Source organism: Phaethon aethereus, assembly GCF_964289735.1.
Source record: "Phaethon aethereus genome assembly, chromosome: 10".
NCBI classification, from domain to species: domain Eukaryota; kingdom Metazoa; phylum Chordata; class Aves; order Phaethontiformes; family Phaethontidae; genus Phaethon; species Phaethon aethereus.
In genome coordinates, this window is record NC_138586.1 from 17,328,892 (window position 1) to 17,349,401 (window position 20,510).

General features: G+C 47.3%; 1 protein-coding gene across 2 annotated transcripts in view; it reads right to left on the reverse strand.

The window, feature by feature from the left end:
• The window catches only part of FGF13 (fibroblast growth factor 13), a gene marked incomplete at its 3' end in the record, with an annotated part of 258,163 nt that extends 240,260 nt beyond the window's left edge, over positions 1-17,903 (reverse strand). For both annotated transcript variants that reach the window (XM_082004246.1, XM_082004244.1), the window contains exon 1: positions 16,996-17,903. In XM_082004246.1, coding sequence (XP_081860372.1) covers positions 16,996-17,044 — 49 coding nt within the window. In that variant the 5' untranslated portion in view covers positions 17,045-17,903. The remainder of the gene's footprint in view (positions 1-16,995) is intronic.
• Positions 17,904-20,510: the final 2,607 nt, after the last annotated feature.

Genomic DNA, 20,510 nt, shown 5'->3' on the forward strand with positions numbered 1-20,510 from the left:
GGAGTGTTTAATACCACTGCACCCAGCTAAAAGTCTGTTATTACAGAAGAAGGGAACCTAGCTACCACCACGCCACATGAAAAGAAAGCTCATGAAGGTTCAGTCTTCTACTTTAAAATCTGCCCCACGCCTTTCTTGTATGCCCGCGTGTCCTGATCAATTAGCTTACGTCAAAGCCTTGTTACACACACACAGAGTTTTAATTGATTTACTCAAGTCAGTGAGCAAGGAATAATTACATCTTGGAAAATAAAGCTGGGCAGACTAGGGCAGCCTGCTTCATTGCTAGGAGACTTAAAAGTTCAAAACAAAGGCAGATCTGGTTTCATCCCACAGTTCGACTGTAAGCTTCAAATGGCCTGGTGCTCTGAGACGCCGTGTTAGCTGGGCCTAATCATCAGCCAACCCACTGATTTTTCATATCAGTGCAGCCAGGGTATTAAGCCTACAAACACAGGCATGTTCGATATAAAGGTATTGTTTATCTGGCAATAAACTTACACTAATCAAAGTAGTATTAGTTTGAAATTATAAAGCATGAGCCATTCCCTCTACACAGTAAAACACATCCTATAGCATACTGCAAATCTGAATACTGATTAGAAAATGCACATAAAACTAACATTCCCATGCTTTGTAGTGGTATTAGACAGTCAGGGTCAAAAATTGATGCCACCACCTTTTAAAGACTCTTTATTCCCCTCTGTTTATCAAGGTATTAACCATCCTCCAAGACCTTTGAGTCAATAATCCTTACACTTGTGGATAAAAGTAAAACAGTAAATAAGGGAGATATAAATATGAAGAGAATGGAAGAGACCGAACTATGCACTTTTGATACCATAATTCCCAAAGCCAAATTTTGAAGCATGAACTACCATAATACAGTGGAACTGGAGAAGCAGCAGCTGCCTCCAAGGCCATCCAGCATAGTACATTGTAAAATTTCATGCCACAGTTTCAGCTGCAGCATCTTCCAAGCAATCTTTGAAGATACAAATTAAACACAGGATTCTGCTACCTTTTATTCACCAACAGGGTCTTCTACTGATTCGCAAGATCAGGTTTAACGAGCCAAATCTATTTGTCTTCTATACTTCAGTCTCTGTTAAAAATCATTGGAACTATCATGGCAATTCATCCCACACACAGAAATCCCACACTGCAGATTCCAGCATCTGGCTCTGTATGTTAGGGAGTGGTTTGATTGTATAGAAATCAATGATTGTGAAGACCAAGTAGAGTGCTTACAGATAAGGATGAGGGGAAAGGCCAATGAGGCAGATATCTTGCTGGGAGTCTGTTACAGACCACCCAACCAGGACAAAGAGACAGATGAGACATTCTATAAGCGACTGGCAGAAGTCTCGCATTCGCTGGCCCTTGTTCTTGTGGGGGACTTCAATCTACTGGACATCTGTTGGAAGTATAACACGGCAGAGAGGAAACAATCTGGGAGGTTCCTAGAGTGTGTGGAGGATAACTTCCTGACACAGCTGGTGAGTGAGCCCACCAGGGGAGGTGCCTTGCTGGACCTGCTGTTTACAAACAGAGAAGGACTGGTGAGAGATGTGGTGGTCAGAGGCCGTCTTGGGCTTAGTGACCACGACATGATAGAATTCTCAGTTGTGAGCGAAGAAAGGAGAGGGGTCAGCAAAACTGCTATCATGGACTTCCGGAGGGCAGACTTTGGCCTGTTCAGGTCACTGATTGAGAGAGTCCCTTGGGAGACAGTCCTGAAGGACAAAGGGGTCCAGGAAGGCTGGACAGTCTTCAAGAAGGAAATCTTAAAGGCGCAGGAGCAGGCGGTGCCCATGTGCCGTAAGAAGAGCTGGCGGGGAAGGCGACCGGTCTGGCTGAACAGGGAGATTTTGCTGGGACTCAGGAGAAAAAGGAGAGACTATCAATCACCTCTGGAAGAAAGGAAAGGCAACTTAAGAAGAGTACAAGAATCTCGCTAGGTCAAGCGGATACAAAATTGAAAAGGCAAAAGCCCAGCTAGAGCTCAGTCTGGCCACAGCTGTAAAGGATAATGAAAAATGCTTCTACAAATATATTAACAACAAAAAGAGAGGCAAGGAGAATCTCCATCCCTTACTGGATATGGCGGGGAACATTGTCTCCAAGGACAAGGACAAGGACAAGGCTGAGGTACTTAATGCCTTCTTTGCCTCAGTCTTTAATAGCCAGTCCAGGTATCCACAGGGTATTCAGCCCCCTGAGCTGGAAGATGGGAATGGAGAGCACAATAACCCGCCCATAATCCAGGAGGAAGCAGTTAAGGACCTGTTAAGCCACCTGGACACTCACAAGTCTATGGGGCCTGATGGGATCCACCCGAGAGTACTGAGAGAACTGGCGAAGGAGCTTGCCAAGCCACTCTCCATCATTTATCAGCAGTCCTGGTTAACAGGGGAGGTCCCAGAAGACTGGAGGCTTGCCAATGTGACACCCGTCTACAAGAAAGGCCGGAAGGAGGATCCTGGGAACTACAGGCCTGTCAGCCTGACCTCTATACCGGGGAAGATTATGGAGCGGTTGGTCTTGAGAGTGCTCACAGGGCATCTGCAGGACAACCAAGGGATGAGGCCCAGCCAGCACGGGTTCATGAAAGGCAGGTCCTGCTTGACCAACCTGATCTCCTTCTATGACCAGGTGACCCGCCTAGTGGATGAGGGAAAGGCTGTGGACGTTGTCTACCTGGACTTTAGAAAAGCCTTTGACAGCGTCTCCCACAGCATTCTCCTGGAGAAACTGGCGGCTCGTGGCTCGGACAGGTTTACTCTTCGCTGGGTGAGGAACTGGCTGGATGGCCGAGCCCAGAGAGTTGTGGTGAACGGCCTTAAATCCAGCTGGTGGCCGGTCACAAGCGGTGTTCCCCAGGGCTCGGTTCTGCGGCTGGTCTTGTTCAATATCTTTATTGATGATCTGGATGAGGGGATCGAGTGCTCCCTCAGTAAGTTTGCAGATGACACCAAGCTGGGTGGGAGTGTTGATCTGCTGGAGGGTAGGAGGGCTCTGCAGAGGGATCTGGACAGGCTGCATCAATGGGCAGAGGTCAACTGTATGAGGTTTAATAAGGCCAAGTGCCAGGTCCTGCACTTCGGTCACAACCACCCCATGCAATGCCACAGGCTTGGGGAGGAGTGGCTGGAGAGCTGCCCGGCGGAAAGGGACCTGGGGGTGCTGGTTGACAGCCGGCTGAACATGAGCCGGCAGTGTGCCCGGGTGGCCAAGAAGGCCAACAGTGTCCTGGCCTGTATCAGCAATAGTGTGGCCAGCAGGAGTAGGGAGGTGATTGTGCCCCTGTACTCGGCACTGGTGAGGCCGCACCTCGAATCTTATGTTCAGTTTTGGGCCCCTCACTACAAGAAGGACACTGAGGTGCTGGAGCGTGTCCAGAGAAGCACAACAAAGCTGGTGAGGGGTCTGGGGCACAAGTCTTATGAGGAACGGCTGAGGGAACTGGGGTGTTTAGTCTGGAGAAAAGGAGGCTGAGGGGAGACCTTATCGCTCTCTACAACTACCTGAAAGGGGGCTGTGGCGATGAGGGTGTTGGTCTCTTCTCCCAAGTAACTAGTGATAGGACGAGAGGAAACGGCCTCAGGTTGCACCAGGGGAGGTTTAGATTGGATATTAGGAAAAATTTCTTCACCAAGAGGGTGGTCAAGCATTGGAACAGGCTGCCCAGGGAGGTGGTGGAGTCACTATCTCTAGAAGTGTTCAAAAAACATGTGGATGTGGCACTTCAGGACATGGTTTAGGGAACATGATGGTGCTGGATTAATGGTGGGACTTGATGATCTTGAAGGTCCTTTCGAACCTTAGTGATTCTGTGATCAATAAAAATTTAGTTTGTTCTAGCTATCCTCAGGCTTATTTTAAAACAAAACTTTGATTCAAGATAGAGGTACTACTCTTTCTAAAGGAAAAAAAAAAATATGAAAGAGACCCAACATTTAAAATATTCATCCTTCATTCATAACAACAGCGGTCAGCACCATGAAATGCGAAACATATCACTCTCCCACTGAGGACATTACTCAGCAAGACTGATACTGAGCAGCACAAACCATGTTTCAGTCTAACCTGACGAGACCGTACTGGTTCAAGTTCTGTTCTTTATAAGGTGTCACCCAAATAAACACAGATGAGCTATCAAAGTCTCTTACGTGTACTCAAACACATCCCATGCTCAGTGATAGTTTAAAATGTTTAAAGCAGTTATAAAACCAGTAATTAGAGAGCCTACCAAGGAGGCCAAAACACTCCAAGATAAGACATATAAAAGAATAGGATGTGTTTCACACTGAGTGTAATAATTTGCTGATGAATTAACAGCAACAATCTTAACAACTTTATGAAAGAGGAGTAATGCATTATCTTCTCCTCCAAGGTACTACCTTGACAAACGGCTCATTCATATACGTTCAAACGAGGGGGATGAAAGTGTGCTATATTCTACTGATTTCTTTTATAAGCCTTTTGTCACTCACTCGGTCTTCCTCATACACAGTCAATTCTCCTTCTGAAATACATTTAGTGTAAGAATTTGTGATAGTGGGAACATGACAGGAATATGCGATGTTCACTGATACAGGGCCAAAACCAGAGCTCTAAGAGTTTTCAGGTAAATGAAAAGTACAGATGCTTGGCACCTTGCAGGAAGGATTGTCAAGGCTTTTGCAGTGCTTTAGGTTGTCAAACCTGTGTGCTTTCACTACAGCCTGGTATTACTGCTAAGAGTTTCAAAGACTCTTAGGGAGGAAGCAAAGACTTGGGCACTCTTTGCTTTCAATACTACTACAGATGTTAACCCCATTTATGCCATTAGAAAACACAAGTGTCTAAATTTTCTTTCAAGCTGCTTTACCACTGAAAGCAAGATTTGGCCTCCAAATCCCAAATAATTATATCTGATAATTATTCAGGTAAATCTGGTAGAGGTGCACACTTTGAATTCCATGGCAATTTAGGCATGTATCCCTACATTACCTTCAACACACCAGTAAATGTGTTCATCCTCTCTGTGACAGAGTTCCTCATCTTTGGGGGGGGGGGGGGGGGGGGGGGGGGAGTAGGAATTCCAGACTCCACTTCTGGGGGTCACAAGGCTCACTGACACTGGTGCAACACGTGGGCTTTCACATGACTGGTTATTAGGGTAGCACTTGTCTCAACCTGGTGCCAGTCCAGGATAGATTTTTTTTTTTCTTCTTTTATGGTAAATAGAGAGCCAGACTCTGGGAAACTCAACCATAGAAGGAAGATGGTTTGAAGACTTTGTTTAAACAAATAGTTTCATCCTTGGGTGTTTGAATCAATATACATAGGACACAGATTCTAATAAGCAACACAGAGATACTCTCAATTTAGTAGATTGAAGAGGTGAAAAATCAGGCTAGATGACAGAAGGTTTTTTAGATCCTTGAGCTCTTGACTGACCAGAGTCAGACTGACTGCTACACATCACATAGAATGGGGTCTCCTTTCTTCCATTTTCAATGTAGCTATTTAACTTTTTTTTTCTTTTTTTTTGGTAAGCCCAGTTCTGTCTCTCTCTCTCTCGATTAGAAGTTCAGCCTCTCCTGCCACTTTACAATTTGGGTGCTTTTCTGACAACCTGCAAAACACCCAACTGGTGGACAACCTACTTAGGCAATCAAGTCAGCAAGTTAACCTGGTATGCAAAGGTATTCCTCTTCATGTGCTCAGTATTTGCAACAGCGTCAGTGGCTCAAATGCTGATGGTTTTGCCAGCTCCTGCCAACAGTGATAATAAACCTGTATCTTTGGTCCTCTTATGAAAAGCCCTGGAGTTGCAGTGAATTCATATGCTCCTTTTCCTCCTTGTGCCCCTCCTATCTCCATCTCTGTGTCATTGCTAACTTCATCTCTCCCTTGACCCTGGCTCCACTGAAACTCTTTCCACTGATAACTTCCTGCCTCAGCTACCACCATCACTTCTTTCCTGGTCTTCATAAATCCACACTCTGGACTGAGAAAATATATAGCCAGGCTATTATTACACTCCTGGAAACAGTGATAAATTATGCCCATAATACGCCCTATTCCGTTACATTTTTCAGCTTCCTCATGCTCTTGAGAGCCTTTTCAAAGCTAATTTTCTATCATTGAAACTTTCACGGGATTTGCTTTCTCCTGCCACTCCATCACACTTTCTCCCCCTTGCACTCTCATCCCAGCATCTCTTATTCCTTCCGCAAATCGCAAAGCAATTGAAAGTTCATCCTTCACCATACAATGTGCAGTGAAATAAAAACAAAACCCTTCCATCCCAAGAGGCACATATACAAACCCTCTCTGCCTCACTACAAAGCTTCCTGCCATCCTCCACACCACTGACTTGAAATTGTGGGTTTTTTTAATCTCTTATATTCCAAAATCTACTCCTAAAATTGTTCAGAAGTGCCTAACCAATTTTTCTGATCATACTCAAAAGTCTTGCAAAACATGCCAGTTTTGACTGGAGGGCTTCTCCAATCAAGGGTGGAACAAGGACATGGAAAACCTGACAGGTCTTTTTCCTTAAAGTAATTCTGGGATGCCTCTTTTTACTGAGTAACTTCTAATAAGTTTTGCTTGTGTCCCAGTGGGGGAACAAATACAAATGTTTAAATCCTGAAAGTTGCCATGAAACAGAATTGACAATTTTCACAACTCTGCATAATCCTGCTCTCCTCTACATTCATTGCTGACACTTAAGTGTCCTAAACAAGAACATCTACTGTTCTTAAATGCACTACTAGGAAAAGGTACAATTTTACCTTCCTCCTGTCTTCTGTGCTGTTCTCTCCTTGTATATGAGTTACTGCATGAATAACCACAAAGTTTTCACTCCTTTCCATCACCTACTACTTGGATACCTCATATGAAAGGACTGTTATTTATCAGTTTGCTACTACCAACATCCCAGAAATCGTGTGATAGAAATTCCTCCCAAAAACATAACTATAAAAACAAAACTTGGAAACTGGTTTCTGCACTGATATTTTGGAAAGGGAAAGAAAAAAAACCCCCACAAACCCAAAACAAACAAACAAACAAACAACACCCAAAGCCCCTCTTCCAGCCAAAGAAACCAAAGATGCAGCTTCCCAGTGGCCAAGTAACAGAAGCCTGTAAGCTCAACAGGCCAGATACCAACCAAACTCCAACAATAAAATAGACTTATTGCTTTATTGGCCTCCCTACTCTCCCAGGAAGTATCCTGACACCGGAGTGGAACAGAAACAGGTCACACTTCATCCCAGAAATCTTTTCTCAGCTCCTGGGACCGGCATCACAGTCTTTCTACTGCTGTAGCCTTCCCATTAGGTGATCAAGAAGAGACTTGCTATTTGATCCCTTTTGACTTATTTCACTTTTACCACCTTTTATTGACTTTCGCCAAAATAAATAACATCCTTTCTTCAGAAAGCAAACATGGGGCAGTGAGGGGAAGAAGAGAAAAGAAGAGCAGCAAATGAAAGTCATTCCAGTTCTCCTCACCCAATCATTTGAAAACTGCTATCTTCGGCAGGCTCTGAATGTTCAGTCACTGGTATGCAGGATGAGTAGCAAACGTAAAGTAGAGCACATGACAAACCTGCACTGACTGTACATCAGTACGGGTGCAGAGACCTTTCTCCTGTTTACAGTCAGAAGAAATATTACTTCAACATCTGCAGCCAGGGGTAGGAGAGAACACCTGTACTACATGATGGTCTCAATCACAAATCATGATTCCCCCAGGAAATGCATACACCTGCAATTCCCAGCAATCCTACAACTCCCAAAAATACCACCACATCTTTATTTCACTAGAGAGAGAATTTCACAGTTCAGGTATTCCAGCTCTGCACCTCATAAGAAGTGACAATGGCTTGCAGTTGGCAATTGGCTCCATCATAGTTTCTTATTCTCTTGCAGCTCTCAGAGGAACAAAGTGTAAGTGACAGCAGTTCACAGCACTGTGTATAATTACAATTAAAAAATTTAACATTTTCGAGGCAGCACTGTAGCACAGCTTGGGCAGATTGAGGTAGAAGAACAACACACGAAATTTGTATGTCTATTGAACATAAAAGATAGCTGTACAGAAATTCACAGCAGGTGTAAAATCCTAAGAAAAAATATTTCTGCGTAAGCAATTTGACAGCACATTGACAATGTGTAGAATAAATCCAGCCTAAGCTATTTGCACAAACATTGCGGCCAGCACCAGTGAACTACAGAAAGATGCAAGGGAAAAAAACAACCAAACAAAAAAAGCCATAAAACCAAAGAAAATGGTGCCTCCCACCTTCTTACATTTTGATAACTCCTGAAAAAATGGCTGAAAAACAAAATCAGAAGGAAGCTTGCTCTCTACTTGTGCACCTGCAGAGCAGGTAAGAGAGTGTTTGAGGCTGGGCGCGAGCAGACGACATGCTGCATTCTGCAATGCCCCCTTCTCCTACTGGCTGTCTTCCCTGTCCCTCTCCTCTTAAGCTTTCCTTTCTGGTTCTTTCATGCTTTCTTTCCATCGTATCTGTCTTATTTTATGCCAAAAAGCATCCTGCACTTTTTCCTTTCATTTAACAAAAATCAGCAAAAGTCACCTCCAACAGGAGAGAAAAAACTCTGAGGATTCAACACACAAAATGAACAGAAAAATCAAACAAAACCAGATTAGTGCTAATTAACACTGGATTTGCAAATACAGGCTACGGGGGGTGGAGAAAGACATCCAGAACTCCTAAACTTCTATAATTAAACAAAGAGCGTAAATAAAACCTGTATGAACCTCCTGGAACTAGAGGGCTCATGGCCATCACCTCCTTCTGCCCAAGAAGCTGAAGTCCCAGGTGAAACCGCTGACACAATGGGAACAGCCACCTTCTTCCAGGATAAAGAGGGAATTTTCTGTTTAACTCCTTTCACCTGGCCCACTCTGATGACAAGTGCAATTAGCAGCTTACCTTCGTCATCAGAAGTTGAGGCCAAGCCATAAAGCCCTCTTCTGTCACCAAGCCATTGTGCAAGTGGAATTATGTGTTGGCACCCAGGCGTCATAAGCAGGGACCGCTGTGAGGCAAGGCCGGGGCTGCCCTGAGCCGGTCACAGCCGGTTCCAGCCGATTCCACAAGGGCCCGCCCGCAGGGCCCCGCCCAGCCCGGCAGCGACGCCGGTGGCGCCTCTGGGAAGCGTCCCGGAGCCAGGGAAAAACGCCGCCCGGCGGCGAGGAGCGAGGGGAGAACGTGCGAGAGAGCCCGGGGAGCGGCAAGGCCAGCGAAGGGGGAGGGATGAGGGGCTCCAGGCCCCGCCACAGCGATTCCCCTGCAGCCGGTGCGGAGACCACGAGGGAGCAGGTCAGTATTTCCCGAGGGAACCGCAGCCCGTGGAGAGCCCCCGCTGGAGCAGGTTTATCCCGGAGGACTGCAGCTCACGGGAAGGACCCGCACTGAGGCAGGTGAAAAGTGTGAGGAGGAAGGAGTGGCAGAGGGGAACTCCCACGGACTGACCCCAACCCCCGTTCCCCATCCCTGCTGCACTGCCGGGGCGGGGGGAGGAAGGACAGGAGGTGGGAATGAAGGAGCGAAGTTGAGCCTGGGGAAGATGAGGGGGAGTGGGGAAGGTGGTTTAGTTTTTGTCTTTATTTCTCACCATCCAACTCTATTTTAATCGGCAATAAATTAGTTTTTCCCAAATGGAGGTTGTTTTGCCCATGATGGTAATTAGCAAGTGATTTCCCAGTCTTTATCATCTCGACCCATGAGCTTTTCCATCACGTTTTTCTCCCCCATCATGTTGAGAGTGAATGACAGAGGGGCTGGGTGGGCAGCTGGCAGGTGGCCAAGGTCAACTCACCACATGAGTATTTTCCCTCTTGGCACAGTATGCTATAAGGGGATGGAGGAGGGAGAAGATGAGGAAAACAATGCCGTGGGTACTACCACCACTGCTGATGAAATCCCACATCTGCATTACCAGTACTGGTCGTTAAAGCTTACATGAACAGGAGACGGAAGCCCACCAGAGCGGTCCATACTATTGGATTCCCTGTGCTGGCATCGAATAGTGATGCACAGAGGTAAAGCAGTCACTTCGCAAAAGCCAGCAAATGCCCGTGGACCACTCAGGTCAGATGAGAATTATGCAATGTATAAATTTTATCTGATTTCACTAAGACAAAAGAAGTTTGCCCTAAATCGGGTGATACCTAAAAGCACATGTATCAAAAATACCAAGTACTGGTTAAGCAATTTATTCTTAAAGCAACCAACAGAGCCTTACATCAATTATGTCAAGCCTCAGATGAAAAACATCCAGAGATTACTTGGGCCACAGAACAGAGTAATCTCTATAAATACACCTTCATTTCAGCTACAGTCACAACCACAGCGTCAAAGGTAATGAACCACCACTAGTTCAGATTTTAGTCGATCTTGAACAGTGTATGCGTGATGCAACCCAGACCAATGGCAATTCAATTGCTATTTCAGGAATCTCTCATCTTCCCACTTCATTTCAGTCCCTCTGCTCCCTCCCACCTCAGAGTGATGCTCTAATTATTCAAACAACGTAAGCAGCATTCAATCCATGCCAGCCCTTTCTTCCTTTAGCACTGACCTTGCCTTATACATCACTCTCACAAAACTAATTAAGTGAACAGTCTCACTTTACACTCTTCGTGAAAAGAAGTGAATTGTTACCTGCCTGAGGGTGCAATTCAAATTATTTTTGCCTTCATTTCTCTCAGCAAAACAATACAAATATTGAGGAAGAAACCAGATCAGACAATTCAAGGAAACCCTATACCCAAGTTACCACACAAAAAATTAAAAGGATTATTGTAAATAACATACTCCTTTAGTTGTTTCATTTTGTTTTTTTAACATATGTCCTTTCATGTAAGCTTGACCAAGACATGTTTTGGGAAAACTGGGGAATTTTGTTAGGCTAACAGACATCGTTGAGGAAAGAAAAACAACAATGTTGTTTTTTCAAACAGACCCTAGAGCCAGACTCAACTAAAAGGGCTCCAAAGTGGCTTGGAGGAAGCTTCAGTCCCACAAAAGCGATGTGAAACCACTGAATCTGTAAAAGCATCCACAACCAAATCAAAAATCATGCACCTCTAATCTCAGGTTAATCAACAGAGCAATTCCTCCCCCATAATAACAACTCACAAACACAAAGATCTTGGTCTGAAAATATTTAGCTGTAGGTCATCTAGGATGGAAAGCTTTTCCTCCCAGATTTACAAATGTTTTGTTTGTACACAGGACTGACCACACATCTAGATTCACAGGGGTTTTATAAAAGTATGGATGCACTGCTTGCAGGGAAGAGACTGAGGAACCGGACTTGCCACATCTTTGCTCCTGAGGAAGAAGTTCATATAACTCTGGAGCCATGTCTTTTCCTAAACACACTATAGCGGTAACATACAATGAGGAACAGAAGAAGAAAATTAACATTCATTTGACCCAAGACTACACTGCAGCACCAAATGCCCAAAGCGTAGGGGTAAGACCAATGCCTTGCAGGAAAGCATGGTAAACGGCACAAACACATTTAATGACACGTCTCCAGCATATTGTGGGTGGCCACAGCCCAGAGATGCCAGAAGCCTGAGCCATCTAAATTTTTCTGCATCTGTTACGGATGCTGGTACTCACCCCTTTGCAGCCCCCTGCAGTGCTCTGTGGGGCTACTCATCCCCCAGGCTTGGGAGCTCTTCCTTTGAAGATGAGATTTGGCATCTGCCGAGAGGCAACTATTATTAAGTTTTCCTCTAGAGGTAAAAAAGATGACTATCTTTTACCACCTTCAGAACAACGTGAGTTCTTTGCCGTGGACAGCAGCCATATGAGAACCAACAGTATCACAAACCTCAAAGTTTGGAGCTTGTCCCTAGGAATACTGCCTTACCGGGGATTTCTTCGGCTAACACTGAAAACCATTACACAGCACCAGCACAGATCTCAAAGGCCACTTCCATTTCTTAATTGCTGGTGTTTTAACGACAGATGTCAGGGACCACTGTCTTGGCATTTAGAGGGAAAGATGTTTCTTTTAAATATGTGTCTTTTATAAAGAGTTACTGTAGTTTGTGGAACCAAAACCAGTCACAGATAATGAGTCATAACAGGAAGTAGTTACTGTAAATATTCCAAGCATGGGCACATTAACAACCACCCACTAATCACAGGCAATGCCACAGGCAGACACAGAGAACTCCCACTGGTGTCAATGGGAATTTTGAATGGATCAGGACCTCAGCCAAGAGCTGAGTATCTATTGTAACCTGCAGCATTAATACCCAGGATGGGGTGGGTCGTGCTTCAGATTTTTGGCTCTCGCTTTCCAGTGGGCGATGCAGGCACCTACTCAAAGTGGATCTGCAATCTCAGATTTCAGGTAGGAGGCACGGAGATTTCTAATGTGGAGTGAACAAAATAAAACCATTGAGTTTAACTACTCATTCTTTAGCGTCATTAAACATTTACAGTATGAACGCAAGTTCTGAAGCGTAAGTCAATAGCACCAACTGACCACAATAAGACCAAATCTGCTGCTGGCAAACCTCTGCCTGAATGGAGACTCAAGTTCATATGTCAAACTGCGGCTGCTGGTGAAGTCTGCTGGGGCTTTTTGTCTGGGATGTAAAAGAATTAGCACCCAAACTTCTGATAAAAAGACGAAGAAATGCCCTGCCTCCCACCTGAGCTGGCCAAACAGCAGATACGGGTGCTAGCACCACGCTCCCTTCCCCCTTCTCACACAGGTCTGCACTTGCTGCTAATTTTGATTCAGTGGACTCAGACCAAGACATGGTCAGCTTACATGTTGCCTCTGCACTGCTCTTCTTCAGTCCCTGAAGTAAGTTACTTTCTCATGATTCAGTACTATAGAAATATAACTGTTGAGATCAGCTGCTTTATTTTTGTCAGCTTTTCTACAGACCTTTCAATCATAAGCCGCATTATACTATATTCCCATGAAGCCAGGAAAAGCGGTAATAGATACCTCAAAATTCTGAGTTCTTTTTCCTGCCAAATGCTTTCTTTAAGTGCTTTGTTTTCTGCTGTCACAAAATTAGAATAGTACCTGTAATTCCAAAGACTTCACTCTTACTGTCACTATTTCAATACGCTCTTCTCAGATTAGGAGCTATCAACTTCAAAAATACTCCTCCTATTTTGCTTTCTGGAGAAAAGAAATATACTCTGCATTTTCTCACTGTTTACGGCTGAGGTTATCAGATTTCTGGGCAAAGCTATCAAAGTTTCTTGCAGTGAGAGCACGGTGACAGGGAAAGACCCCCCTGCGTCTGCCTGGATGGGGAAGGCAACAGTACATAATCCCATTGGTAAAAAGAAAAACAAATGGAGATGAATCCATTGCTCAGATTTAGTTTCAGGTTCTCTACTCGGTCTCTCGACTTTCCGTGGAGGAGCCACACAAACTGCAAAGCAGCCTCTGGAAAGAGTCTGGCTGTAATACCAGACAGCACGAGCTCTTTAAGGCCCAGATCCAAAGCACAAGGATTTCGGCAGGTCTCAGCTCACCCTCTAATGCCCGATATTCTCCCACTGCCCCATGCCTCTCCCTCAAATAAAAGGTTAGAAAATACTTCATTCAAAATAGGTTGTGTTGATACAGCCCCAGGGCTCGCTGGGGACACTGGATATACTGCTCTCAAAGTACAGAGCAAAAGCTTTTTGAGGGAGAATTGGGTAAAATCACCTGTCCTGCCACACATGCAGCTCTCCGCACACCAGCTATGCGGCAGGAAAAGAACCCAACTGGTGGGAACTGCACTGCTGCCGGTGGGAATGTACCTCAGTATTTCTTGAGCACGTAACTCACTTCCATTGAAGCAGAGCTGTTACCAGCCATCAGACTACCACTGCAGGATGCTGGGCTGTTGTTACTCAGATCCTCGTATTCCTGCTAGCCCCAGAGAGAGTGCGAAGTGAGAAGAGACACGGGAACCCACCCCATGCTTGAATCCACCAACGCAGTGGGACAAGGCTGCTCCCTGAAACAAGCCTCTTGCTACCACAAACAGCCCCTGCTCTGGAGTGGCAGCGCTGCCGATCTACCTTTGTGAGGCAGCTTGGAGGCTACCTGGGCTTACAGTACGCTGCAGCCCTCTAACTCTCACACACTTAAAAAAAAAAATGGAAAAAAAAAAATCAATGCCATAATCTTTACATATACATTCTCAGCTAATGCAGCGTTTTGCAGAAAGTACAGGTGCACGTCCCTGACTTCATTACGTTAAACCATAAGCTTTATTTAGATTGGGATAGTTAATTCTCAAACATCCACAGACAGTTTTAAAGCAGCCAAATTTTGAGCAAAACGGTCATCACTGGGTTTTCTAGGCAGGACTTACAAGTGGGGCCAACAAACTCTGAAGCGAGCAGTTACTTTCTTCTTTGGCTTAAGAAAAGATGTGAAAAAAACCCCAACTATTTCCTTAAATATATATTTTGGTACTTCTGTTACACCAGTGCAACGCCACGGATACCACCACAGGCTTTAAGAGAGAGGGTAATTTAACTGAAAATACCCATTGCAAGACAGTAACGACTTGCAGTGGATTGTGCCGATTCCTACCAAAATCCATGGCCTTTCAAGGTTCTGTATAAATCAGGCTTTTCTACAAAGACTCACCCCAAAAGCTGGTTGTAGAAAGTGCCATTCATCAACTTACACAGAGCAGCTCCCTACATTCGGGCTGAATATGGCCCTCCCCAAGTTCTGTAGAGAGCTACAGCAAAGTCTCATCTCATGCACGACCCCGTGATGCATAAGAAAGCTTCAGGTGTAAGAAAGGCTGACACTATTCTCGCTAACAAAAAGTACTCCACATTTATTATGCAAATATAGCCCTGGGGCACCTGCATTTACAGCAGGTCTTAAAATTACATCTTATATCTTACAGAATGTGGGGTACATGAACATATCGCCACAATAAGCTACTCTCAGACGAAACCTGATTACATTGTTCTTTAAAAGAGTGGTTAACTAACTCAAAAACATACAGGCTTCTGTCAGGACTGGAGTATATCCAGTGCCACAGTATAGCTGCAGAAATATGCAGGAAATTATATCCCATCCTTCACACACAAATGACTGTTTCATTGTATAAAAACCAAACAACAACCAAACCCAGCCTGTTTTTACTGTGACTAGATGCAAATTAAACATTCCCATTAAGAGCAATAATACTCACAATCACCAAAAGAAAATTCAGGTGGTTCAGAGGAAAAAACCTTTCCTGTTTTAGTCTACAACACAAGAGGCTAAAGGTGGCTTTACAGCCTATATGGTAAATACTGGTAAATATACAGGTAAATACTGTACCTGGAGCCTTTTTAAAAGCATATTTCACAGGCTGTAACCATCACTCACTTCTCTACAGCAGTACCAAACCACCTCATACATGTACCGGCTCCTCCTGCTGTATCTAGAACTGCCTCTTTACTTTGTGATCACGGAGAAAGTTTTTCTAGGAGCTCGAAGAGCGTACCAGCATCTGCATCAGCATCAACTGTTTTTCTTGGGATTCTCCGAATATACACCTTTCGGGACACTGTCACTACCAGAATCAGAGCCTTGCGCCTCTAAGTCATTACTGACTCATTAACAGCAGATACAAATGCCTTTGCCCCAGTGTTTTGACATACACATCTGTCCCAAAACCTGTAGACAGGCAATTTCAAACATCAAGTTAATATGTCATTAAAACTTGTAATCATAGCACAAAATGGAATATGTAACTTTGATTAAAAAAAAAAAGCTTTCAAGCAAGTATAGCACAAGTATGGCAAATTCTTTTTGTGTATGATTGTAACACAGTTCTAAATCATGCAAAAGAATTCCTCAGAAAGGCAGGAACCTTTTGTTCTGCATTGCTTAATAAATTATTTAGAGAGCATTTTAGTGAATAAGGCCACCATAGAAAAAATATTCAACATCAAAGAAAATACTGCAAAGACAAAAAAAAAAATTATTTAGAAAATGTAAGGTTTGGCAATGCATCTGAATGGTGAACTTTATTGTGTTGTTATGAAAAATAAAAAATAATAATCTGATGAAAACGCTAAGGTTTTGAACATAAGACATAACATAGAACTGAAAGACAGAGTTCAGGGAAAAAAGAACATTAAAAAAAAAAGGTCTCAAAAATCCAGTGTTAAACACAAACTTTCAGAATCAAGAAACCAAAAAGTTTTTAAAAAAGAATAGGAAGGATGAATTGTTTTGATTTGGCCTCTAAAAAGTACATGACAGAAAAGTGCCTGCTACATTTCATGGAACTGGTGAATAAGGAGCAGGTTTTCCCTCTTTCAGGGAGGCCAGGAGCGTACCCTTCACCTGGGCACAGCACCAGCCTGCCGCGCAGATGCACGTTTGAGAAGAAACATGGATTTATCTACAAAGGCACAGAAAAAAAACTACTTCCTGGCCAGGTACCCAGCGCGCACAGCCCAGCGCCTCAGCAGGCGTGCTCCCACGGCCCCGCGCGTGGGTAACACCGCAGAGTCAGCTGCGTGGGGATGCGGGCAGCACCACCTGTGCACCGCAGCCCCCCCCCGGGGCCGGCTTCCCCAGGGGACCGCCGGTTTGGGGCAGCCCCCCGTGCCCAGCCCCGGCTGGGGGGGGGGCTGCGGCCCCCCCCCCCCCCCGCGCCCCTCGGCACCGGCTCCGCCGTCTCCATGGCGACGGCTGCCCGCCCCGCCCGGGGCCGCCGGCAGCGCCGAGCACCGGCCCGGGGGGGGCTACTTACTTTCGCCGGTGCCGCATTGAGCCGCCCCCCCTCCCCGTGCCGGGGGGCCGGCGCAGCGCCCCGCACGCTGGGCACAGCCGGGCGCCGAGTCCCCACCTGTGCCCGGGGTCGTGTTCCCCCCCACCCCCACTACCGGCTTTCACCGGAGCGGTGCCCCCCGTCCCCCGCCCCGGTGAGGTCGGGCCGGGCTGCGCCTGCCTTACCCTTGGCAGCATCTTTCTCTTCTTTGGGCTTGATCACCTTCCCGCTCATAGACCCCAGCTTGCGTGGGAAAATCCCCGGGCGCGGCACGGATTCCGGCTGGACCCAAAGAAACCTCGGGTGGGGGGCAGCGTGCGTGCGCGTGGGGGATCCTCTACGCCGAAAAGGCAGAAATAACACCAAGAGAAGGGGAGGGGGGAAATAAAATCAAAAACTGAGGCGCCGGAGCGCTGCCCCCGCCCGGCGCGGTGCCTCGCAACCGGCGGCGCCTGCGGGCGCGGAGCGGGGCGGTGAGCGGGGGGCTCCGGCAGCCGCAGCACCGAGCCCCTGCGCCGCTCGCCGAGCCGGAGACAAAAGCGATTCTCCCTGTGTCTGCCTGGCCCCGGCCCCCTCCTCCCCCCGCCTCCGCCTCCCCTCCCCAGGGCCAGGGAAGCGCAGCCGGTCCTGGAAGTCCCACCGACCGAGGGGGCGGGGGGGTACGCGAGTTGGGGAGGGCTTTGGTTGTTTGCTTGGGTGTGTTTGGTTTGGGGTTGGGTTTTGGTTTTTTTTTTTTCTTTTCGCATCCTCCCCTAACAATAACGGGATGGAGCAGCAGAGCTGCAGCCGCGGGTGGGAGGAGGAGGAGGAGGACGCGAGTCCCCAGCACTGCAGAAGAGGCGGCAGGTTTACGCTCGCCGGCAGCACGGAGAGCTGGAGCCAGAGCTGACCCCCAGCCCCCCGGGGCCGCGCATCCCCTTTCCGGGCCCCCATGAAGCGGTACCGGGGGGCAGCGCGGATCCCCGCTGCCCTCCAGCCTCGGGATAGTGCCCCAGCGCCGGGCTGGGGGTGGTGCAGACCCGGCCTGCCCTCCCTTTGCGGAGCTGCTCCCACCCCCATCCCACCCAGGGGAGGCTCCGGGCCCCGGCACCGCCCGGTCCCGAGCCCGGCAGCCTGTTGCTGCCGTCGCGGGAGGGCGAAGAGCCGGGGGACACCGGGGGGGACACAACGGACTCGGAGGGAAAAGGGGGACATCGGGCTCCCTTTAACCGGGGGACGCGCAGAGTCTGCGCCGTCCCGCATCCAGCCCGACCGAAAATAAAGCGCTGGGAAAGGCGAGTCGCGAAGTGCTCGGGGGAGCCCGTCGGTGCGGCAGCCGGACTCTCCCGCACTCGCCCCCCCACCCCCCAAGCGGCCTGTTTGGAGCTGGGGGACGACATAGACGCGCTTCTGCAAGATCGGCAGGGAACAAGGCACCCCCTCGGGGGCAGCCCATATGCTCCGGGCACGGCCCTCTCTGCGGCCTCTGGGCGCTCCTCCGTTTATCCCGCCCCCGGGGCAGCACGGCCCCCCACACCGGGGGTCTCCGGGAGAGGCGGCAGCCGCCGGGGCTGTGCGGCCGCTATTTTTAGCGGAGCCGAATTCCTCCCCCTTCACCTCCCCGCCCCGCGCCCGGGACAGCTGAGCGCGGCTCGGCTTACCCCGGGCTGCCCGGAGGCAGGACATCGCCCGGCTGAGCGAGGGAAGGAGCCACAGCTTGGCGGAAAAGTCCCCTTCCCACCTCCCACAGGTGGCCGGAGATCAGGTGTGACCAGGCAAATCAGGGCTGTTCAGGCCAAGTCCGAAGGGCCAAGACCAAAGCTGCCACTGGAAGACCTTTATGTTTGTGCTTCTTAAATGAGTGTCCTACCAGAGTTGCGCAAAGCACCAAACTGAACCCCAGGCCCTGGAGCAGAGCTCCTTCAGCCCTCCATGCATCTGCCTGCACCACGAACAACCTCTGTCTGTTTCTGGAACCAAGGAATTGTCCTGGCAAGGGTCAGCTTCGCTTCACAGAGACTCAGTAAGCCCTTGGATGATAGTGGACTTAGAGTACTCTCAATACAGGCTGTTTCACTTGAGCCTTTTCTGTGATTTTTTTTTTTTTTTAACACTTCAGAGACCTGCCAGGAGGATCAAAAACTTGGGCTTTCTCTTGGCTGTCTCTCTCCAGTCAAACTTGGACTGCTGGAACCAGAGAGCTGGAACTGGAGGAGTGGGGAAGGTGGGATTCTGCGGTTCAGCTAAGCCAGTGTTGTCAAAAGTAGCCGGTGAGCCCCAGGAGGAGAGTTCAGCTGCCCAATACAACTTACTTATACCCTGATTTTCAAAGGCACTTGCAGTGACTTTGATGAGAGTTACAATTTCCACTTCTGGTCCAAGGTCTTTCCAGCACCAGAGGCTGCTGATAAATGCTGTGCTTAGTACGGACAGTGAACTTGCCCTACATTACCCATTCTCACCTTTGCCAGGAGATCCGTTAAATTTTACAGGAGTAGTTATTAGGTTGACCAAATGAGGCCTGTGTGCTCAAACTAAACACTGGAAGGAGGCAGCAGCTCAGCATGTTGCAGAGGAGCTGTACCCACTGGTGAGCAGAGAGAGCTTACCCTGCTGTTTTGAAATGAGTTAGTTTTTCCCCTTACCAGTTTGCAAGGCTTAGGAGTGTCAATTAAAACAGTAATAAAATACAGTGTTATGCATGCAAAATGTAAGGGGATTTACATGAAGGCTTATTGCAGCCTGGGTACAGCTTGCACAGCCTTTACTTTGAAAGCTACCTCGATGGCTCAAGTATTCTAGTGGAGAGGGTATTATTTGGGGCTGGGACATGGACTTAAGTCTTCAGATTGCCTGTTCCTTGCTTTGATGTGAGCACCTCTGGATTTGGGGTAAACCACGTAAGGTCTGGCTTTGCAATAAAATTTTGTTAACTAAGTCACAAATATTTCAACATGAGCCTGAGCCTTAGTATCTCTGTACATCACTTTCGCAACTATAGTAGGGAAAAGTGTCACCTCATTGCTTTACAGCTATAGTACTGGAAGCTGAGAAGCACTTGATGCTGGGTGACAGAACTGATACGCAACAAGCTGCATACCGCAGCCAGGCGCATGCAGAAACGTACCTATATGTGGCTCTGAGTCGGAGCTTGTGCCTCTCACTGGCAGTGTTCTCCGGGTTTCTGAATTAGAAACAATTTCTGCACCTCCAGGTAAATCAGATACCCAGAGGAAGAAGATTTAGTGATGAATACAAAGAAGTCTGATGTGTCCTGTGCAAATGCTGTTTAGGTGTTCCCTATCCACCTGAGTGGATAGGGAGGGTTTAAATTCAAGACCCTTTGGTGGGAGGAGCACGACTTAAAGTCAAATACAGTAAATTGCTCTAATTACACCCCATTTGTGCTCCTCCCAGGATTGTGATGGAGTCACCTAAACTGAGTGGCAACAAGCCAGCAAGGCAGCACGAACAGTTGAAGCATCATCTATACCCTTTTATGGTTCCTGAACTCTCCTGTCCAGAGGGACAAAGGCGATTACCCCAAGCACAGCAAGGTCCCACCAGCTCCAAGTGAGAAGTGAAACATGAGGCTTTTGCAGCAGACACACACAGGCAGCAGATCATATTTGGGCTCTCCGAATACTTGCAGCTCAGGGTCGCTCTCTGGAAACAGGCATGGCAGAGCTGACGTGCTGCACGGAGCTGTGCCTCCGCTGAG